The sequence below is a fragment of the Hibiscus syriacus genome, unplaced genomic scaffold (genome assembly GCF_006381635.1).
Source record: "Hibiscus syriacus cultivar Baekdansim isolate YM2019G1 unplaced genomic scaffold, ASM638163v2 tig00111238_pilon, whole genome shotgun sequence".
NCBI lineage: Eukaryota > Viridiplantae > Streptophyta > Magnoliopsida > Malvales > Malvaceae > Hibiscus > Hibiscus syriacus.
The window spans coordinates 679,798-703,736 of NW_024063030.1; the positions used below are offsets into that span (position 1 = coordinate 679,798).

A 23,939-nucleotide genomic window follows, 5' to 3' on the forward strand; every position below is an offset into this window, starting at 1 on the left:
ATATATTTTTATTTAAATATTATAAAATGATAATATCTATTTATAATTTTTTAATTATTGACAATACATGTCTTACATATATAATTATTCAAATTTAAGACTTCAAAAGAGAATAATATTTTTTTAGACATAATGTTAAAATTAAACCCCAATATCAAAATAATAATTTTATTTCCTATTTTATTTTTTGAGTATTTTAACTAACGTTTCATTTTATGATTAAAAACTCATAACATTTGACATAATAATCACTTTGGTTTTTATTTTTTTTTCTTAGGCATTTTAACCTTCATCATTTCATTTAAGATTAAAAGTACTCCTATTTTAGAGCATTAATCACATGTTAACTAATGATTTTTTATTTATATAAGGAGTTTTTAGGAGTTAAAATACTCTAAAAATATAAATTAAAATAATTATTATAATAAATATTGAGGGACTATTTTTAACATTATATATATTTTTTATTACTGCAACACTAAATGAATTTATTTTATAATTGTTGACATGTACAAGTTGTAAGCAAAATTTACTCCCGACAGATGAAAGTGAATTGTGACTATTAAATTGGATCATGGTGGTTGTCGCCTTTTAATTTTATCCGTCTGGTTGAAACATTATTTATTTTCCGACAGCTTTTAAAAATATTATAAGGATAAAATACGTATATAATTTTTTAATAAAAAATAATTTCAGTGATCGAAAATGTCTTATAATATATAATTTTAACTAATTTTTTTTATTTGCGAAAATGACCAACAAATTCGCAACGCGAACTCTAATTTTGTAACACAAACTCCAAAATCGCAACGCGAATTTGTAAATCGCAACACAGTTTCCAAAATCGCGTTGCAATAGTACTGTTTACCTATATCGGTAATTAGCGTTGCGAATTTGAAAATCGTGTTGCGATAGTACTGTTTACCTATGTCGGTAAGTAGCGTTGTGAATTTGTAAATCTCGTTGCGATAGTACTGTTTACCTGTATCGGTAATTAGCGTTGCGAATTTATAAATCGCGTTGCGATAGTACTGTTTACCTATATCGGTAATTAGCGTTGGGAATTTAAAAATATCGTTGCGAATTTATAAATCGCGTTGCGATAGTACTGTTTACCTAGGTCGGTAATTAGCGTTGCGAATTTGAAAACCTCGTTGCGAATTTGTAAATCGCGTTGCGATAGTACTGTTTACCTATGTCGGTAATTAACGTTGCGAATTTAAAAATCTCATTGCGAATTTGTAAATCGCGTTGCGATAGTACTGTTTACCTATGTCGGTAATTAGCGTTGCGAATTTGAAAATCTCGTTGCGAATTTGTAAATCGCGTTGTGATAGTATTGTTTATCTATATCGGTAATTAGCGTTACGAATTTGAAAATCGCGTTGCGAATTTAGAAAATCACGTTGCGAATTTGGAAAATGACGTTGTGATTTACATATTATCGTTGCGATTTACATATTCGCGTTGCAAATTTGAAAAATCGTATTGCGATTTTGGAACTTGTGTTTCGAAATTAGAATTCGCGTTGCGAATTTGTTGGTCATTTTCGTAAATCCAAAAAAAATTTATTAAAATTATATATCATAACACATTTTCGTCACTGAAGTTATTTTATCATTTTTTAATAATGGATAGGAAAAGGGGGTTGGACTGTTTCCTTGTCTCTTTCTCCTATGTACAAATGTCATTAATGAGTACTAAAGAAAAAATGTCATTAATGAGTGCACATGGACTGCATGAAAATTACATAATTCACTGAAATTGTAATGCAAGTCTTTGTTTTAACAACGAAAGCACCAGGGCCTGAAATTACGTTGAAATAAGAAGAAAATGATCAGATGATGTATCTTAATTCCCAATCTTTTGGGGCTCCAATATCTGAAACAAGATCCCAGTTTTCCTTCGTTCAGCAGTGAAACCGAAACTCATTGTTGCTCACCTCATCGACTGCTTTCCTCGGCGGCTCAGTCGTTGAAATCACCAGCTCTCTGCCCATGATTGTCGTCTCCGATCTTTCGAACTGTCGACGGGGTTGGTTTCCATATATCGAGAGCACCTATCATGTTCCTCGGCGGCTCAGTCGTTGAAAACCACCAGCTCTCTGCCCATAATTGAGTGAAAATTATTATTATAAATCAAATAATCATTTTATAATATTCTATAGTTGAAGAGCTCATAAAATTAATACCCCTATAATTGAGGAATTAATTTGGTATTTTACTCATATTATAATCATTTTTTAAGTTAATAAGTATCCTTTGATTATGAAAAAAATTCATGTTAGAATTCATCGGCTGAAATTAGTGATAAAAGGAAATATTATTTTTCGGGATTCTGGAATAGAGCAGTTATATTTGCAACAGCAAGTGTAATCGTTGTTAATATGTGAAAATTCGGAACATATATTACTTTATAATCACATTAAATTATTAAAAAATTATATTATTTTTATTTTTTTAAAATAAAAAATATTTAAAAAAACACGTTTCGTGTATAATCGTAGTTTATCTTATTCATTTTCACTCAATTAATATACGCTAGAAAAAGAAGGGTTGGGAAGTTGGTCGCTCTGATGAAGTCCCCACCCTATTGGCCGAGGGCTAAGGCAACCATGACAGAGCTTTATAAATATGTATTGACAGGAATGGGGAAAATGCAGCGGAAGATAGTCCAACAAAAAGAATGGAGAAAGATTTGGGGAGAGAGATAATGGAGATGAGGGAATGTCATAGGAATGGTAACACCAAACCTATATCATGGAGGAGGTCTCGGCTCCGAGCCTTGCAATCTTTTCTTCTCCATTACGAGGTTCAAATTTTGAGGGCTTTAAACCTCGATTTAGGAAACATTAAGTCGAAGCTTTCCGAGATGAGGTATAAATAATCAGAGGCGGACCCATGACAAAAATTTAGGGATTGCAAGAGCCCTAGGAGTGATACTTTTGAGGAGTGTCACTTGTATTAGGGGTGACACTTGTGGAGGGGTTGCTTGGGATACCCCGAGCACTATGGAGGTCCGCCCCTGGATGAGGGGTTGCCTGGGATACCCCAGACACCATGGAGGTCCGCCCTTAAGATACCCCGGATACCATGGAAGTCCGCCCCTAAGATACCCCGGACATCATAGAGGTCCGCACCGTTTCTTTATTTGTTTTGCAGGTACGACTCTAATTGTAGTTTAATTTAAGATTATTAAAATAAACAAAATTCCCCTTCACTCCGTCCTTGTTTTAATAGTTGCACGCTGCCTACTCTGTCTTGGGCTTTATCATTAACATTAAGATAGTAAAAGGTCCAAATTGTATTGAACATATATATATATATATAGTGTGTGTGTGTGGAAATAACAGGCCAAACTTCCTATAATTGCACTGCTTTCATATGCTGAATTGGTTCCTGAGCCTCTTGGCCTTATCCTCGTTATCTCATCTTGGAACTTCCCCTTCGGTTAGTTTTCTTTAAATATAATGATAAAATTAATTTCTAACGTCTGTATAAATTGTTATTTTGTCTTTTATTCTTTTTTAGAGTATTTTAACTCTAAATATTTTAATTTTTATCAAAATATTCTCTGTTGAATGGAAACCATTAGTTTACTAATAATCAACACATGTTGTTGACGTAACATTTTTATATACGTTTAATTGATGACATTACATGTAACATATCACTTAAAATGATGACGTGATATACGTCACATCGACTAAACACATATGACAATATCACATCAGCAATATATATTGATCGTTAGTCAACTAACGTCTAACTCGAGCTATTTTGACTAAAATTTGAAATGTTGGGAGTTAAAATTTGAAGTTTTAAAAAGCATTAATGATATGGCAATCACAGAGAAGAAACATAAGAAAACAATAATCATCGTTTGCTGTTAATTTGACTGCCTCTGCGTCCGTAGAATAATTAATTAGCAGCAAACTTTTGGAAATTAATTATATGATGCCATTAACCATGTCATGCATTTACATGAAGAAGAACATTTCATTAATTTACCTTTGATTAATGATTTATGGACAGTATTGATTGATGCCAAATTTAAATATCACTCAACAGGTTTTTAAAATTGACTTATCAGTAACATTTGATTATTGTTGATTGTCTACAATTTTATTATGAAAACTTTAGATTTTAATTTTAATCGCTATAAATGAAATTAAGATATTTTTGTGGGCATTAATTCATGCCCCGCACGTATTGTAGCTAGTCGCGATATGGAATTCAATTAACAAGGAAAAATGCTCAAAGAATCACTATGAAGCCGATACAAAATAGTACAAGGGAACATCCATTATCAAAGAATTCATCAAGGATCTTTATCAGCATTGGACCCTTATTGTTAAGAAAGCAAACACAATTTACTTAAACGAAGAATGCTGAAAATGTAATAATTATTATTCTTCCAAATCAAATCTTCAACCCGAACGAAGAGATTAAAACAATAACATAGATTAAGTAGCGTGTATCGTAGTAATGAGGTGGAGATTTCACTTGAGGATAGTTGATTAGTAGTGATAAGAAGGGGGTGGAGGGGGTGACTTGTAATAGTAATAAGGTGGCGGTGGTGACGGAGAAGGAGGTGGTGGTGATTTGTAGTGATAAGGTGGTGGAGGTGATGGAGAAGGAGGTGGTGACTTGTAATAATATGGTGGCGGTGGACTAGGATATGGTGGTGGTTGTGAATTGTAGTTGTATGGAGGTGGTGGACTAGGTGAAGGGGGTGGAGGTGACTTGTAATAGTAAGGAGGTGGCGGTGATGGAGATAGTGGTGCTGGAGATTTGTAAATGTAAGGAGGCGGAGGAGAGGGAGATGGTGGAGGTGGAGACTTGTAGTATGGTGGTGGGGGACTAGGAGAAGGTGGAGGGGGAGACTTGTAGTAGTATGGTGGTGGAGGGCTAGGTGAGGGAGGTGGTGGTGACTTGTAAATGTAAGGAGGTGGAGGAGAGGGAGATGGTGGAGGTGGAGACTTGTAGTAGTATGGTGGTGGGGGACTAGGAGAAGGTGGAGGGGGAGACTTGTAGTAGTATGGTGGTGGAGGGCTAGGTGAGGGAGGTGGTGGTGACTTGTAAATGTAAGGAGGTGGAGAAGGAGATGGTGGAGGTGGAGACTTGTAGTAGTATGGTGGTGGGGGATTAGGAGAAGGGGGAGGGGGAGACTTGTAGTAGTATGGTGGTGGAGGGCTAGGTGAGGGAGGTGGTGGTGACTTGTAAATGTAAGGAGGTGGGGACTTGTAGTAGTATGGTGGTGGGAGACTAGGAGATGGTGGAGGTGGTGACTTGTAATAATATGGTGGTGGGGGACTGGGAGAGGGTGGAGGTGGAGACTTGTAGTAATAAGGAGGCGGTGGAGAGGGAGACGGTGGAGGTGGAGACTTGTAATAGTATGGTGGTGGTGAGTTGTAGTAGTAAGGAGGAGGAGAATGTTTGTCCTTTGAGTGGTATGGTGGAGGTGGAGAAGAATAATCGTAAGGTTTGTGATCAGCAACCACACTCGTTGCTACAAGGCAAAATGACAAAGCAAGGATGAGCCGAGGGAACCGCCCCGGTGGGTGTACTGAACTCCCCATTTTCCAGGCAATACAATTCCTAATAGCAAAGAAAATATGACTTTGAATTTACTCCAAGAGATATCCCCCTTTATATAGTCATCTCCTCAATCATGAATAAAATATATTTCTTGATATAATATGAACAGCAAGCTGGATTTAAATATATTTCTAACATCTGGCCTTAATATAAAACTCCAAATCGCCATCACAATTGGCTGTTTCCCTTCAACTATTTAGGTCTGTTTGACCAATGGAATGGCCATTGAAAGAAAAGGTCCACTGAGCTAAGTATAAAATAAAATCCCCCCAACGCGTTGAAGCTGAAAGAATAGGTCTGATGATGATTTTTGCACTATAATAATACGGCTTAAAAATCAACATGCAGGTAGAAGCAGCAATTTGGAACTTGCTCATTCATCAACTATAACGTGTTTATTTGACTTACATAAGAACAACCACCATTTTCTTCTTCTAGATTTAATCAATGAATGATTTTAAAGCAAACATTTTACTTTACACAATTGATGGGAAGACGGTATCAAGTTCAAATAATTCATCACTTGACTAGGTTTTTTTTCTTTTGAAAATTCTATTTTATTTTGTAAAATAATGAAATATTTTGTTTATTGTTTTTATCGTCTTCTTTTTTTGACAAACGGTGTGGGTTCTTGCTTCCATTTCAATATTCTGATTTTTTTTCAACAATTGCTCAAAAGTGGGAAGCCTCCAAAAACTTGTCTGCATTTGTGATTAAAGGGTTGATCACTTCCTCAAAAGCGTGTGATAATGATTGATGGAAACGAACAATAATTGGAAAATAACAAATATCAATCTTCCGTCGAGCAAAGCAGAAGATCGAAAAATAGAACATCTTGGTATTAAGGGAAATACCCAAATCCAAATTTGATCAAAAGCAAACAAATATTTTGTTTATGTTCATCGTGATTGTCGCTTAATGTTTTGACCCATCGCCAAATACCTCTGTATAACATACAGGGCAAGCCTGGAGAAATAAAGCTTCAATTAGCAGGCTTCCTAAAATACTTGCCTAAATAAATGGAATAAAGCTTCAATCATGAGTCAGTGGGTTACCTTATTGATGGTAAGCCATTTGGTGCCACATCCAGCATGGTAGACATGTTTGCAAGGCAGTGTAATCCGTCTCTCACCTCTTTTATATTCCATCTGGCAAATTACACATCTAGTCCCCAAAAATAATAATGAGATTCACCATATTGGCTGAGAGAAAGGGAAAGAGACCACAGGAGAGGAGTGGAATCCATATACTAGAAACAGCTCACCGGTATTATGAAGAACGTGCAAGGCATGCATAGTATTCATACACAACTAATTAGACCAAGGCATTATCACAAATATTAACAGGACCTCGCAAACCAGTACAATTTATGTCAAGAAGAACTAGGGTTGTATTTCAATTTAAAATCTGTTGAATAACATTAGCAGCAGCTGATAAAAATAACGAATCACATTTTAACAGGTACAAAAGTAGAAGCATATGCACTACCTCTCATTCTTTGATTTCTTCCTTGAGAATATGCTGCACTTGTATTTTGAAACGGGTAGCAAAGAAATAAGCTCTTGGGAGAGACCCCGACTTTGTGTTCCAACACTCTCGCCTAATTCAAGTAATTCCTAAAGTGATAAATGTAATCACAATAATGTTCTCTATAAACGTCTGAAAATGTCCAAATAGGTTTGTTCAATTTTGATTTGGTGCTCATGAACCCAATGAAATATTGAGAGAAGTGCTTGGTAATTGTGTTTTGACGTATTGAAATTAAGCAACATTTGCAGCTAAAACCAAGGACGAATATGTGCTTGATTGAGGGAATAATCACATAAACAAAATTTTTGCACCCCATTAATTAATTTTCAGCAGGGTAGAGGCGGAGAGCTGATAACAGTCCTCCTGCACCCCCATCACATAAACAAAATTTTTGCACCCCATTAATTAATTTTCAGCAGGGTAGAGGCGGAGAGCTGATAACAGTCCCTCCTGCACCCCCCCCCCCCCATTTATATGGAGTTGTTGGCAGCCACCCACAAACTCCATGTCTTACGTCAAATTCCTACTAATTCTAAGAACACTTTTGAAAACATGTGGGCACCTCACCCTCTTCTGAACCCAAACTCAATGTTCTATTTCCACCTTTCATAAGTCCGCCAATCCAAACAACTAAAGCAGAGAAATGACCTCTGAATCTATTTTATTTTATAACTGTCTCAATCACATAGCAGTCAAATGCATCCTTAGATTTCCCAACCCCAAAACCTGATTTTCAAACCTAACCTACTTATTAGCAATAGTTAATTTAACATTTACAGTTAGATCTATCTCACATCTTACAAGTCAAGTTGTCCGTAGCATGGCTTAATGAAAAACACATTGAAAAGAAAAAAAGATAGAAAGATGGAATAAAACATCATTGCTAACAGACAACTACTTAGGTCTTGAACACAAGGTTTAATCTTCAAATGCATCTCGACAAACATTGAACCAATTACCGCATTGGGTTTCTCTTTTTCTTGAACTCAGAATTCCACCATATTAAGAGTTAAGCGGAAGGATACTGAGAAAACTGGAGAAACAATGCAACTACTAAGCTGGGAAGACAAAAGTAGGAATTTTTTTCTTCTAACCTCATATGTCATGTTGTCAGGATCAACACAATCTTGCCAAATGACCTGCATATTTTGGCAACGTTTAACATTGCGAACCATGAAAATGAAAATTACTACAATTTAAGCCTCTGTAACTCTACTAGTAGAAAAAGCATAGAGACAAACTTCAACATGTATAAAGCACTAAAACTTAGAAGATTGAAGTAGCTAAAATTAGATGATGATGCAAATAATCTACTGACATATATAGGTATGAAAATTCATAGTACGAGAAAGGTGTTGCACACATGTACTCAATGAAGAAAATAACAGTCAGAGAGAGACACCTGGTAATCATGAGCATCATGTTGTCTCCGTGGACCTGTAAAGTGAAAGAATTAGAATGAGGAAACTTTTTCCAAAAATCCTAGATAGCTATTGTTATAAGAATATCGTGGTCACTTTATGACCAGAACTGGTGAAACAGAGAAAAAGACTACATTTTACTTCATGATATTGAGAGAGAGAGAGAGACCATCTTGGAGAAAATCCAAAAACTATCATCAAGGAAAAACAGATTCTTTGGACAGCTTTGAAAATGCTGTAACTGCTAAACCAGGACCTTTTGTTTGGGACCAAACAAGATATAAACGCAACTGATCATGGGACTCACAGAATCCTTAATTTCTCTTCAATCAAGTATGATTTAAAATTCAAAATCCATCAAAACAGAGTTGCTGTCTGAATGCCACAACTTGATTGTTAGAAAACACAGCATCCAATCCAATCATAAAATCCAGAGAAAGCATAAAGTTGCAAACAATTTGACAATTCGTTAATGACCAATTCACCATAGAAAATCAAAGACCGGGTAGAAATTAAATTCATCAGATTATGCAACACTGGCTAGGAAAAACAATCTTGAGAAGTAAAGAGCAACTGTAAGAGGTATTAAGTTTAACGCTTATAGCATGTTAAATCATACCATTGACATAAATACTTTGCCTAATACTAAAAATACATGTTATGATAGACATCGTTATAAATATTTTTTAGCATTATATTACATACCTTCAAACACAGAATTGAAACAATAACGTAAAGCAGAATTGAGAAACTTACAATCTACTGAGTTTTCACGTGAAGTTGCATTTGTGTTTCTTTCCCATTCCACATTCATTGCTGCACTCTGTTGATTACTCATTGATGAGGAATTCTCTGATGCTCTTCTAAATTCATCAATGCATAGCTCATGATCATTCACCTCATAACTATGATCATTATCATGATCATAATATGAAATACTGCCAGAATCAGATAGGCCAAACTTGTAGAAGTTTGAATTCATTGGTGGGTACACACTCTCCTACAGAAAGAAATTCAGCTTTTGGATGTGATCAATAGCAACAATCCGTTAACAAATTACAATAATCTAAACAGAGGATCAATTACAATCAACCCATCCGAAAAGTCAGCCTGTTTTTTATCTGATTAATTTGCTCTTGAAAACGAACAGACATTAAAGGAATCACTTTAGTACATTCAAAAACTTTTTTTGATAATAAACGGTACCTGGACATGGGTGGCACCGTTGAAAATAAAATTGACATGTTGATAAGTAAGACCTTCAAAATATTCCATAAAGCTGCCAGCACTATTATAAGGGTAGTTACTGTTGATGTATTGAACCTCCATATGTGGATTCCAACTCATTTCCAAAAATCCAACAATTCTACAAGCATAAAATTTGACAATTCAAATTTGCAATGAGCAGTAGAAACAATGATCTAAAAAAATCACAAAACTGCTAGTACATTTTAGTATTCTAGCTTTGACGGAAAAATCATACAAGACAGTAACAAATAGAGATTAAAACGTAAATTATATAGAATCTCTGGAAGAAATTTTCTAAATAAATACATAATGTGTAGAAGAACAAGTTAATTGAAACAACGAGATCCAATTACTGCAACAAAACGTGTAACTTGTTAGCAAATATTCAAGTAAATGACAATGTTTTAAACAAAAAATTAAACTTTGCGTTTGGTAACGGATAGAAGGCAGGAAAATAAGGAACATAGAGAAGGAAATTACAGTTAAGCTTAGTCAGAGCCGATTCAATCTTCTACGGAGACGCTCACTCTTCCGGTTGCTTAGACGCTGAAACTGAACTTTTTGAGCAACCAAACAGGAAAATGTGAGTGAAAAAACTTAAAACGAACAACCTCATTCTATGATTGTGAGATCTCCATCAGAGGAAATGCGAGATCTTCTTGCGAGAGGACTAGAAATGGATTGAAAGGACACCAGAAAGAGAACAGAGTCAAAATATAATCAGAAGAAGAAAATGGGAAAATAAATCTTGAAAAGAAGAGATTCTTTGAGAAATTAAAGAGATTACCAGCCGACATTCATCGCTTTTATTTTAAGCTCAGTTTAGCAAACCCTTTCCGTCTTATTGTTTTTGGTTTTTTTATTTATTAATGTAGCAGGGAAGTGGTAGTGGCGCCTTTATACAGTTGTTTCAGTAACACGCAAACTCCGTCATAACTTTAGATGGGAAATGATACTATGTCCCGCGGTAGCAGATATGGTTATGCAATATTATTTTTGTTTAATAGATCAGATCATTTATATTTTAAATTATTAAATTTAAAATTAATTTTTATATAAACCACAAATCTCTAATTTTATCAGATTATATTATTAAACTTCTATTATTAATAAATTAGGTTGTTGCTGCTAATTTCGTTGGATATTTTTAATATAATTATCGATATGAATGGGTTGAGTGATCATTCTTTAAAAACTTTAAATTCTCATATAATTTTTATATTTTTTATTGATAATCAATTTTTATCCCCTGAAATTTTATAAATTTGTTATTCTCTGGTATAAAATCATGTGTTTAGCTTTGATTATCGATTATCTCAACATGCATTTGTGACTTATGTTTAAGGACAATTATGCTTAGGATATTATGCAAAGTCATGGATAGATGCTGAGCCAACATTTCTATTAGAATTACTTAAGGTAGTATAAGTGATTAATACTAAAAGTTTAGTGATAGAATTTGATGAAATCAAAGATTTATGGCTTCAATAAAAATTGATGCTAAATTAAGTGACTTATAATGTAAATTATCCTAGAGAATCTTTACATATATTGTATTAAACTTATCGAACTGTTACAAAATGATCATTTAACTTGTTATAATTTATCAACATTTTATAATACAATGACCATTTTATAACACTTTAGAAAATTTAATAATAAAAAATACATTTTAGCATAATTTAGTGATAATTTCGGTACTTTACCTTTAAGTTTCTTTAAATTTACTGTGTATGGAGTAATGAAGTCTTGTAAAACTTGGTTTCCCCATTAGTTGAAACAAGTAGAAGATGGGTTCTTGGTGTAAATGATAAAGCATGCAGATCCACAGGAGAAAAAAAGAAGTTGAGTGGTGCAGCAGGCTGCATGCATCCCAATGATTTTGTTGGTCCAATAATAATAAAAACTTTTTACAGGTTGGAGTCTACACAATCTACCAAAGGCAAAGGAGGGTGAGGATCATCACTGCCATTCCATCATCCACAAACCAAAAGCTGCAAGGCATGTGGGAGAGAGAGATGGCAGAGAAAGCAGACAAACAATTATGAATGAGAGAGAACAAAACCAAACCTAGCGTGCAAGTAATCCATCACTGCCCTGCCAATCATTATATTCCTACATTCTTTTTGTCTCTACACTTTGTGTCAACAGAATCTTTAAAGTGCTAAAACTCATGCAGTAAAACCAAACTCATGTCAATAGGAATTAGTACACTCAAGATGCAACGCAAAAGTAAGCATTTCTCAGCTCTTAATTCTTTCCCGTGGCCTAGTAATGTTAAAAAGCTTCATGCATCAGCAGGAGGATGAAATTTGGCTTTTCAATCAGTTCCAAGGTATGGCTCCAGAGATTTGTCGAGTACCCTAACAGAACAAAGCAGATAAAGAACACGGAAGACGGATATATACTAAACTTAGCTGCAGTAACTATACAGACTAAGGGCACCTGAATAAGGAAAATCTGTCTAAAATCTGAACTCTCAACAGTATGTGCAGGTTCAAGATTAATGGAACACACGTTTCTGGAATCCAATCCATTGTTTCAATGAATCATCTCATTAGCCTAAGGACGCAATTCGTGTCGCTAAAACGAGAGGTCTTCGACAACATGTAAGCACAACCTTTGGTACTACCTTTTTCCTTAAACTACATGTACTTCTCCAAGCAGCCTCCAGTCTCACTGGCGTGATGGGATTTTGAAAAGATTAACCCACATAATCATGTTTGGTTCTTGATTACTCCAATTATCTCATATGCATGCTCTGTCAAGAATCCAATGAAAACGGTGAAAAGAAACATTATCATTGCTCAGTACCCATCATTAAACTTTTTCCCATTACATTATTGCAAAGATCATTGTCATTGGTTAAAGATAATCCAAAAGCTCTGCATCAAACACATCTAAAATCAAACCCAGTTAGACTCAGAAACTGGTAACGGAGTCAACCAACCGCGTCTTCCTTAAGAGCATGCAGCCTCTACATGATGATTTTAGCACAATTCAAGACATTTGTGGCACCTATACTCGATGATGCCGACACTTGTGATCATTGTTCATATGCATTCCGGTTTGTTAGTTGCATAGCTCAATTATTTAATGATTGATAGTGAAAAAACGCTATTAATTAATTATAAACCAATATTAGAAAACCAAAAAGTGAATATAATTCCAAAAAGTAGTGATGTAATATGTAAGGTTACAACCACTCAAATAGTTAAGATAAATGGGGTAAAAATTTCATCCCAAGAGCACCACAATGTTCTTCTAGGAGACTAGACAACCCCTCTAAACTAAGTTATTCAAATGAGAAAAATATTATATATATTTGCGATCAGCAAGACAAAATGTGGAAGGTAATAGATAAATTTGCATATGAATTTGATCACCATCTGTAGTTGGCATGATCATGCCCCACCAGAACCGTACTTCTTTCCGAAAACAATCATCTGGAGCTTATCATAGCCTGCAAGCACACCAGCACCAGCAATCGCACGCAGAATGTTTGCACCGGCTCCCTTAAACAGAGACTTCGTGCCCTCCCTCTTAAGGATCTGCGTGAACGCATCCATTGAGCTCTTGTACTTGACGGCTTCACCCGATGTCATCATCATTCTTCTGCGGACTGTGTCGATCGGGTAGGAGGCAAGACCGGCACCATTTGTAATAACCCAACCCAGAGCAAAGCTAGCGAAGAAGCTATCCTGATATTTTACGACAACAACAAAAAATTGCAGGTGAGAAAGTCCCTTTGGCTTCACTTTATTACCACAAGATAGAGTGAATGTTACTTGATGCAAAATAAAGCCAAAGAATGAAAGGAAATTATAGTCCAAAAGACCACCAAGAAATCTACTGACCTGCAACTTGCCAACAAGGATCACTGGCTTTAAAGAATCATACATTCCGAAGTATAGACCTCGGTACACAATGATACCGACACATGAAATGTTGAAACCGCGGTAAAGGCCAGCAATACCATCTGACTGAAGAGTCTTCTTGTATACATCAACCAAACCATTGAACTGCCTCTCCCCACCTTTCTTTGCAGCTTTGGCATCGTTGGCAAGACGAGTTCGAGCATAATCCAGGGAATAGACGAAGAGAAGGGAAGAGGCACCCGCTGCACCACCGGATCCCAAGTTCCCAGCAAACCACTTCCAGTAACCATCACGGTCCTTCCTAAAGTTGAACAGCTTTTTGAAGTAATCCTTGAAGGCAAAGTTCAAGGCTTGAGTTGGGAAATAACGGATCACGTTAGCCGTATTTCCTCTCCACAATGACATCACGCCTTCTTCTGCCATTGTTCTTTTAAAGCAATCACCAATTCCCTTGTAAGGTTCGGAAAGCCGACCCGCCCTAATCATCTCATCCTGGTTTTGAATTAAGAGCTTGACACGTTCAATAGGTGCAGCAGCAGTTTTGGACACAGCAGCAGAGACTCCGCCCATGAGAAAATCGATCGCGAAACCCGAAATGCCTTTCTCCGATGGAGCCTGGACACATAAAGGCGATGAACTCAAACCAACAATCGAGAGATCATAGTTTACTCGGCATGCCTGTGTCATGGGATGCCGTAGTGCTGCATTGCAACTTGCAGATGCAAAACGCCTCTGATTTGGGACAGGCCTTCGGAATCCTCCGTACCGGTATCGAACATCTTGTGAAAGGTTCGAACCGAGATGAAATTGTCCAGCAACCTTTTGCATGACAGAAGGATGTTGGTGCCTATCAGCCATCATTTCTCCACAAACAACCTAATCAAAGAACCCAAATATTATGATTATAACGAGCCGGGGAAGAACAGAACTTCGGGAAAAAAACGATATAAAAATAAAAATAACACGAACATGACATGAAGATATAAAAAGCAACTTTTATTCTTTCAAAGTAAGATCAAATGTTCATTTTATGTGAAGAAGATAAAAGAAAAATCATATCTACATAAAAAGAATTATTAAGACTATAAATTACTGACTGGCCTGTAAAAGGATATGAACAAATTAGAGAGATACAAGTAACAAAGGCCTGAAATGGGGTTTATAAGAAGAAGAAGAAGAAAGAGGAGTTAAAATACAAGAGCAAGAGCAGAATGAGCCGAAATGAAAGCATGTCCATTGAACCCAAAGAAGAATAAAACAGTTAGCACTTGAACAATCACACATCACATAAATCATGTAAATGGAAAAATTAAAATAAAATAAATGGATGAAAAGACTTGGCCAACCTTAAAATGTGGAGCAGTATATGTATAAATATTGTTGAAGGGAAGCTCCCATTGAATTGCAACAGAACATGGAACTATATTTTCATACACCTGAAAAATTCTCTTTTATTTTTTAGGATAAAAAAAATTCTCTATTTTCAATTACTAATTTATTAATTTTATAAATCAAATTATTTAATTATTTAAATAATATTAATTAAGTCAATGTCATGTTAACAAAAATATTCACACAACGCTTAAACAAATTTGTATAATTTTATATTTGGTTCTCATTATTTATATATTTTATCATTTTAGTCTTAATTTTAATTTAATTTAACAAATTTAATCATTCAATCAGATAATGACACATGTCACCATCTGATTGTATAAAGAAAATTAAAGTCTAAAGTGGGAGCAGAGTGGATTGAACCTCGGAATATTAAGGTTTAAGACATGTTAAAGGTTACTTTATTGGTCAAAATTAAATGGAAACAAAAAGGATTGAAGGAGAATTCGAAACCAAGTCTGCTGAGTGTGTATAAAAATGCATTATTACTAAATCAAGTTTAATATTTAATAGAATATGTTGTCAATATCAAATTAGAACCTCATTAGATGAAGATCATTCAATTAAAAAGATTCATCATTAGTGGCTCAAGCTTTTGTATGGAAGGGAAAAAAAGGAGAGCTGAAGAATAGCAAGCAGCCTGGTGTTTCTTTTCTCAGCTCATTCTTCTCAACTTGCTACCCCAGCTTCCGGCTATAATCCATAACAGTTAAACACTACCAAGTGATAATAATGAAGACAGAAATCTGAACGGTTCTCGAAATCAGATGAAATGTTTGAAACACGAAATGACATGCATTTGCAAGCATTACAAAGCTACAACAACATGAAACAGTTTGTGTCCCTAAAATATAGAGAGGTTTATATCCATAATGTTTCATGTATTTCAATTTTCTCGTTCAGAATGATCCAATAATCCGAAATGACAAACTTAACATTTTGTCATACAAGAAATACAACTATATCATATCCTAGTTTCCTGAAGTACCATTTTCGAGAACATGTGATATTAGCCTTGGTTGCAAACAAATGCTTAGCAATAACATTGACTGATTCAGAACCTGGAACCGGTAATAATCGAAGGGCCTTCTAAATTTACATGTTAAAAACCGATAATATGCAATCAAATATGAATTACCAGAAAATACCCCATCATGTGGATTTGGAGCAATGGCTGTGTCCTTTTGAATCTTAAAATACCGAAGGCTTCCTATAAGACTGCAACAATAGAGAAGAACAAACGACGCTGAAAGAGGAGGCGGCCATGCATGCACCGGCTAGCCAAGTGGTAACCTGACTCCAGTGAAAGGGTATAAGATTCCAGCAGCAATTGGCACGCCCAGAATGTTATAACCAAGGGCCCACACATAGTTAAGCCAAATGCGTGAAATGGTCTTTCTGGACAGGTCTATTGCCGTAATTACGTCTTCCAAGTTGCTTTTGATAAGTACTACGTCAGCTGCCTCTATGGCTACATCAGTACCAGCACCAATTGCCATGCTGTCCGCTATTTGTGAGTACTAAAATATGATGCGGATATGTGTGCAAGTATACACAATCGAACAAGTAATAAAGTGATGAGTATAGTATCGTCTCCACAGGAAATTGGAGAAATCAAATAGGTTTGTCAAGGCACTTTACTTTGTCACCTAAGTAAAGTTATTTATGGTATATACAGATGAGAATGCAGTGGCAAAATGGAATGGACGTAGTGGAAATGGAGTGGTGATAGTGTGGTAGCAGATGGATATGTCGTAGCAAATTAAATTGTGATACGTGAAAACAAATGGAAATGTCAAGGCAAAATAAAAATGCAAATACTAGATTTAATATATGTAGGACTTTAGCTTTCTCACAAGACAAGCAGCAATGGAAATGAGTGATGGGAGACACAAGGAAAACTTAAGTTTATTTCTCTGAATGGTGCTTCTTCTATGCTTACCCTGCCCGACAGAATCTACTGACGTGCCCTATGCTATCTCTAGTAAGGGACTCGACAGACTAAAGATACCCTGGCAAAACCGATTGGCGTAAGCCCAAGCAGTGATCCTATTGACTCAGCTAATAGAATATGTCTCGGTAATACCTTTTGCGGCATTAACATCTAACCTATCGTTATACACAACTCCTTTTAATCGAATGAAATCCTATCTTATCTCTAAGGTGGATTAGGCCTAGTTACTATCTAGAACCGTTGTTTATGTAGTTTCTCCCTAGCTTCTCTCGAAGACTAAAGATAAATTGCCAAGGCATTCTCGAACCTCATGAACCCTCCTAAGGAAAGGCTACTCTCGTAGCTCCTACAACCTCAAGGCTTTAAGCATCATAAACAAAACAGAATAGAGCATGAAACAACAACCATTCATTAAAATAAAAACTTAAATATCCATGCAAACTCCCACCAAATAGGATTAGTTCATGGTGGGGTTCGAAATCAACAAGCACAAAGCAAGATTCATTCGTTCCTTACAACCCAACAACAAAATATAAAAGCAAGTACTAAGGGGAGGAGAAAAAGCCTTCGACGTGCACTGCCTAATGCTTCCCTCTGCCACCACGAGCTGCTCTTAGCGGACTGGCTCCTCTCGGATGCTCAGAACGCCACTCCCTTCTGCTAGTCAAGGAGAAATGCCACGGCAAGTGGGATTGACGGAGAAAGATGAGACTTTCTCTCTCTAACTTTTTAAGATCAAATATGGTTGGAACTAAAATCCCCATCAATATGGCTTCCTCCTCTATTTATAGGGGAAAAGAAATCCTAAGGTTTGGTGTTAACCATCCTAGAAAACCCCAAAACCATGATTGAGTTGCTTGGGAGTCTAGCAGACTGGCATAATCCTGCTACAGGCGCCCTAGGACCGACAGGATCTGCAGGGTCAGACTAGGCAATGTCATCAACAGAACCGGTGGTTGAAGCGCCATGTTGCGGTGGGTATCTCGGGCAGAGCATGCGTAAAATCCGGGACAGCTGGCTAGAAAATATCTTCTCTCTCCTTGTACGCTCTGAAATGCCATTTGAACTTGGCATTTTTATTTAGCTCAGCATCCTTATGTCACGACATTTTAAATCCTCTTTTCTGTGCTTTCAACACCTGCACATCAGACAAGTACCTTCCCATAAAGCAGCACCGCTGTAAAAAAATATGCCACGGCAAATGAAATCCACACATGCACTATATGCTCCTAAATGCATCTAAATGGTTCTAAATGGTCTTTTAGGCATTCAATAACTTAAGTAAAAAGGTACAAAAATGTGACCTTTTACGGAGTTATCACATGCCTACATCAGCTGCAACTAAAGCAGGGGAGTCGTTTATTCCATCTCCCACCATAGCAACAGTCAAACCCTTCATGCATCCCATGTTTACAAGAGAGAAAATTAATCAAATGATGTTATCTGCTTCACGCATGAAGACTTGAACTTGTAGATTAAACTATAATTTACACTGAAGCCCTTCTAGGCACTTTTTCAAGGCTAGCCAGATATGAAGCCCTCTTTCTTACCCCCACCGTTCATCCCAATTTATATATTGAAAATTACTAGAACACCATGCCTCAGAAAATTATTGTTCATAGCATATGATAAATGTATTTTTCTACTTTCTAATGCTGAACATTTCACAACCTTTTCACACATGAATAGTTTTTCATAGGATCAAGCCATGTAAAATTGAAAAACAAAACGAGAGGAAAAAGAAAAGAAGCTTGCCTGCAATTCTTTGATCCTATCAGCTTTTCCCATTGGATCCGTTTCGGCTATCACCTTCTCTATTCCAACCTCTTTTGCTATGGCAGTTGCAGTAGCCCAGTTATCACCGGTTACCATGATGCTTGAGATGCCCATTGAGCGAAGATATGATATGACATGCTCAGCTTCTGGTTTCACTGGATCGGTTACTGCAAAAGCTCCAGCAATTTCACCATCAATGGCAACTAAGACACATGTTCGAGCCAGCTTCTCATTTTCTGAAATGTAGCCCTCAACCTCAGGACCAAATGTGACATCATAAGTCTGCATAAGCTTCTTGTTACCAACCAAGACCATTTTGTCACCAACTTTCCTGCTCACCCCAGTGCCAGGGTGCAACTCAAAGTCCTTTGCCTCCATGAGATGTTGGTTATCGGATTGATTGTCAGATTCTATCTTCCATTTTCTAGCATGCTCCAGGAAAGCTTTGGCTATTGGATGCTGGCTATTTGCCTGAAATTTTAGGGCTTAAATGTAAAAGATCCCCTAAACTATATATAAATATATACACATGTAATTAAGAAAACCCATCCAAATCCATATCTTATTGCAATAAATTGAACCCTCAAACATTTATTTTCACCTGATTGAGCCATTGATCGGATGGAATTGGTTGACGGTCATTGAGGGAGCAAACAGATGAAATAGATCTTTGAGGACTCAATCGATAGCAATAAACAGATAAAAGCTTGGATGTACTAGCTTAAGTCATTCAGTGGCATTTTGGACCAATCTTGGTTAAATCTAATATATAGAATTGCACATTATAAGCTTTGGTTTAATATTTCCACCTCCTCAAAAACCAAAAGTAATAAAAAAATCCAGATCCAGGTGTACAATTAAGGTTATTCAAATATCTCACCAAGCTTTCTTGTTTTCGTTCCATAGCAACTTCACTAAATATAATCAGAAAGTAGGAAAAACTAGGTCTGTACCTCTGCAGCAATAGCAACATCGCAGAAGTCTCTCATTGACACAGTTGAAAAGAGCACAACATTTACAACTTCAGGTTTCCCAATTGTCAATGTCCCCGTCTTATCAAACACAATTGCTTTCACCTACAGGAGACAGGGAAAAGATAGTTCAGGTTGCAACAGCCATCTGCAAGGGAACTTGTATCCAACTTTCAAGACTTAGGTGTTAGTTGTATTGTTATACATATTTTTTGGCCAATGTATTGTATTGTTGTTAAAGGGCTTGTAATGATAAGGCAATAAACAACCCTTCTGAGGGTCTGTGATTTCAGTATAGAATTATAAATGAATGGCACAGTGACAAAAGTTTATTGATGCTGATATACTGGTTATTTGAAATGAAGAAGTGCCCTTTCGCTACAAGCAACAATCATGAAAATATAAAATCAAAGGGTGATACTTTTTTAATGAAATTCACATTTTCAGAAAAAAAAGTTGAGTTGATATATAGTTTGAAAAGTAAAAAATTCTAGTTTCCTAACAAAAACAATTATCATGGAATGATTATGAACCTACAGTAGATAACTTTTGAAAATGACTGCCACTTAAAAAATTGTAACTTCAAGCATTTGCAATTCTTGTAATAGCAAAGTTGAGTTAGTTTTCAGTTCATGCTACTTCAAAGCAAGTGAAATTATCAATTGTCAAATTTTTCAGAAGAGATAGCAAGTTGCTTATGATGCTCAATCATGATTGTGAAACTCATATACCAAATCATCAATCCAACTTCAAACTTTACCTGTTCTTAGCTGTTTCTAAACAAAAATGGTTTTACCTTATGTGCCTTCTCAAGTGCATTTCCACCCTTAATAAGCACACCAAGTGAAGCACCCTTCCCTGTGGCGACCATGACGGCTGTAGGGGTTGCTAGTCCTAGAGCACATGGGCAAGCAACCACAAGCACGGAAATACCAAACTGGAGTGCGAGTTCAAATTTATCCATTCCTTTTGGAATCCAATGTTTAGGGTAAATACCAATAACTCCAGGGATAAGCCATCCCAACCAAGTTATAAATGCAGTGAGAACAATCTGATATTGGACGGAAAAACAATAGTACATTCTTTTAGCAACTTGCAAAGAGAGGTATAAACAAAAAATTGAGGAAGGAAACAGAAACCCTTTAATATTTTGAAAAAATCAATTTGAAAGTGCGATAAAATAGTATAAAAACATTTTTGAGGATGGAAACTGGAACTTACTGCAGGAACAAAAAACCGAGAAATCCGGTCAGCAATTTTCTGAATAGGTGCTCTTGCAAGCTGAGCAGCTTCAACGAGCTGAACAATTTGGGAAAGTGCAGTCTCTGACCCAACATGAGTAGCCTTGACCAGTAAACATCCATTCTGATTCATAGTTCCACCAATGACCTACTCATAACAATTGAATAAAAAAATCAGCATTCATAAACTCAGGCATACTTTAAAATATAAAAAAGGAAACTAAATAATACCTTGTCACCAAGCTTTTTAGCAATAGGTTGTGCCTCCCCTGTGATCATACTCTCATTCACGTAGCTTTGACCATCAATGACAATGCCATCAACAGGAATCTTCTCCCCAGGAATGATCTTGATTATATCATTCCGTTGTATTAGTTGGGTGCTGATTTCCACCTCTGAAACAACATTTCCATCATCATCTAATGTCAGCAAACAAGCACTATCAGGAGCAAGGTCTGTCAGCTTGGCTAAAGCATTTGAGGTTCTCCCTTTAGCCAATACCTCTAAATATTTTCCTAAGAGAATAAAGGATATCAGCATTGCACTTGTCTCAAAAAAATCTTGCCCTTCAAATGTGTCAGAGCTCAAAGATCTAATAGCTACATACACGGAGTAAAAATATGCAGCATTTGTACCCATGGCTACTAAAACATCCATATTAGCAGATTTCAGTCTCAATGCATGGTATGACCCTTTATAAAACCTGACAAATACAACAAAAGACAGAATTGTTATGCTGAAGGACTGGTTATATAATCAGAGTGAATGCCACCTCTGAGGAATGGAAATGCTGAATCATTGACAAAACGCCAATAACAGAAGAAGTAGCTACAATTGCGCAGGGAAAATGAATACCAATACCTTTGGCCAATAATAAACTGTACTGGTGTGCAAAGAATCCATCTCAGAAGCAACCCAACAGTAAACATGTTGTAGATCTTGTACTCTAACCAATCACCAAAAGGAGGAAGCATTGGAATTACCATAGAGAATATAAACAGAGGAATTGAGAACAGGCAGCTTAAAAGGAACTGATCCCTAGAGGAATTAATTTCATGCTGCTGCTCAGTTTCTCTTTGTCTGGGAGGTATATACAAGCTTGCCTTGTAGGATCCATGAGCAGCTTCTTGTACAGCTTCAATAAGAGATCTCGGACCAGTAAGGTCTGGGTCATAGTTGACTGTGACCATGTTTTCTTCCAAGTCCATATCTATGTGATTTACACCTATGGCTGATTCAAGGTAGGACTTTATAGTATTCATCTCCTCTACAGATGACACTCCGTCAAGTTTTATATGTACTTTGTTCACTCCATTTCCAGAACTAATTAGATCAGCTCCAAAGCCAGCATCTTCTATTGCTTCAACAATGCGTTCAGAATCAGTAACATTTGGATCAAAGTGCACCTTCGCTTCTTCAAGAGCTAGACCAACCACTGCCTTTTTAACTCCATCGAGGGACTTCAGAGCACGTTCAAGGGATTCTGAACAGCTTGTACATGCCATTCCCTTAATCCTGAGCCAGCAGACTGCTATTTCTTGCTCTGAAAACTCCTAACAGGGAAACCAGCATCCTCTATTGTCTCTTTCATCAGTTTCGTCTAAAGTAAAATAGACAAAGGTTCAAGCAATAAAAAATGTGAGCAACATTATAACAATGGCTCCAAAGAATAGCAGTAAAACAATAAATAAATTGGAACACAATAAAGGGAAGGAATTAAAATTTTTCTATAGTGACCATAAATCACTCTTAAAACTTACATTAACGAGCTTTGGAAAATACTCAATTGCTGCTTGACCATGAATTGGCGACACTGATACACTCTCAACACCCTTGAGCTCTCCAAGCATAGCTTCTATGGAAGCAACACAGGATGCGCACTTGATATCCCCTATTTTGAACATCACTGTTCTCTTCTTTCCCGACTTATCAATTGGTTCAGGTATAGTTACGCAAACACTATCTGAAGGCTCCAGCAAAGGACTCTTAAGATCTTCCCTCCCATTTAGTTCCATTGTTTTGTCTCCAACATTAATATTCATGGCTTCTGTGAAAACACAATAAGCAAAACATAAATAAATATAAATAAAGCAATTTAGATTTCTTCAATAACAAACCAGTTTCCGAAGCAAAATTTCAGTCGGTTTGCAAAAGCTTAAAAAAAATATACTGAAATATATGAGAAAAAAATCTGTTCAATGTTAGATAAAATTGAACTAAAAAAGAAACAACAAAATTAGGGCTGAATCATTACTCTAAAACAACTGTTGTAGATATCATACAGCAAAAAGAAAAAGAAAAAAAATGGATTGCACTATTAAATAATTACACAATCGAGGGGAAAGGAAAAAAGAAGCAAAAACAAAGTACAAAAAAAGCCGCCAAGACTTTGTACAAATCAAACACGATAAAACTTGCTTGGGAATTAGAATTTTAATTTTATCAACCATTTTAAAAAAACTTAAAGCCCGCGAAAAGCATTCATGAATATTGAATACAAAACAAACCCAGAGAAGAATATGGAAATTCAAACTGAAAACAACATTTTTTTTCTTCAAAAATATTAAGTTCGGTCAAGTCGGAATATGAATCAATAAGCAAAGAAAATAAGCTTCAAAAAAGAAACCCCGAGGTTTAAACAAGCCAAACAATTAAAACCCAAAGTTCTGGCATCAAAAACACGCACATACAAACAAATACGCCGCACACAAAGATCAAAGAGACCTTCCTTTCAAGTCAGTTAATGGTGAGCCTATGTTTTGATTGGGGGAAAAGATAAAGGAAAAAGTTCTTTCTCTATTAAAAAGAGGGGGGTGATTAGGGTATTAGAATGGGAATTGAGATTAAACAAAGTGGATTAGGATTTGATAAGGGGAATTGGAAATGGACGGTTGCGGGAGAAAGAAAGAAGAGGCAGGCTTTGGC

At 36.2% G+C, this 23,939-nt stretch overlaps 4 protein-coding genes across 5 annotated transcripts; all 4 read right to left on the bottom strand.

Moving 5' to 3' along the window:
* Positions 1-4,519: 4,519 nt before the first annotated feature.
* Positions 4,520-5,581, bottom strand: LOC120157186 (extensin-2-like). The gene is made up of 2 exons (XM_039168415.1): positions 4,927-5,581; positions 4,520-4,785 (listed from the first exon to the last, which is right to left on the bottom strand). Exons 1-2 carry the CDS (start codon positions 5,579-5,581, stop codon positions 4,520-4,522), a joined length of 921 nt encoding a protein of 306 aa, XP_039024346.1.
* Positions 5,582-6,319: 738 nt separating this feature from the next.
* On the bottom strand, positions 6,320-10,644 carry LOC120157132 (E3 ubiquitin-protein ligase BIG BROTHER-like). 2 transcript variants are annotated; one of them, XM_039168378.1, is made up of 9 exons: positions 10,587-10,644; positions 10,327-10,469; positions 9,758-9,917; positions 9,308-9,551; positions 8,533-8,567; positions 8,225-8,269; positions 7,089-7,216; positions 6,656-6,764; positions 6,320-6,566 (listed from the first exon to the last, which is right to left on the bottom strand). In XM_039168378.1, exons 2-9 carry the CDS (start codon positions 10,413-10,415, stop codon positions 6,516-6,518), a joined length of 861 nt encoding a protein of 286 aa, XP_039024309.1. In that variant the 5' UTR covers positions 10,416-10,469; positions 10,587-10,644; the 3' UTR covers positions 6,320-6,515. The 2 variants fall into 2 exon arrangements, with proteins under 2 accessions (XP_039024309.1, XP_039024310.1); XM_039168379.1 differs by lacking the exon at positions 10,587-10,644 and having other exon boundaries at positions 6,324-6,566; positions 10,280-10,426.
* A 2,324-nt stretch (positions 10,645-12,968) lies between these two features.
* Positions 12,969-14,556, bottom strand: LOC120157129 (ADP,ATP carrier protein 1, mitochondrial-like). Its single transcript, XM_039168376.1, has 2 exons — positions 13,657-14,556; positions 12,969-13,500 (listed from the first exon to the last, which is right to left on the bottom strand). The coding sequence occupies exons 1-2, from the start codon at positions 14,536-14,538 to the stop codon at positions 13,204-13,206; spliced, it is 1,179 nt and encodes a 392-aa protein (XP_039024307.1). The 5' UTR covers positions 14,539-14,556; the 3' UTR covers positions 12,969-13,203.
* Positions 14,557-16,206: 1,650 nt separating this feature from the next.
* Positions 16,207-23,918, bottom strand: LOC120157057 (copper-transporting ATPase HMA4-like). Its single transcript, XM_039168314.1, is given in 12 exon segments — positions 16,207-16,358; positions 16,361-16,569; positions 18,349-18,425; positions 18,782-19,273; positions 19,756-19,878; positions 20,570-20,824; positions 20,995-21,162; positions 21,246-21,717; positions 21,876-22,569; positions 22,572-22,614; positions 22,775-23,061; positions 23,739-23,918. Coding segments are annotated over 11 exon segments (2,910 nt in total). The 5' UTR covers positions 23,057-23,061; positions 23,739-23,918; the 3' UTR covers positions 16,207-16,263.
* Between the last annotated feature and the right edge of the window lie 21 nt (positions 23,919-23,939).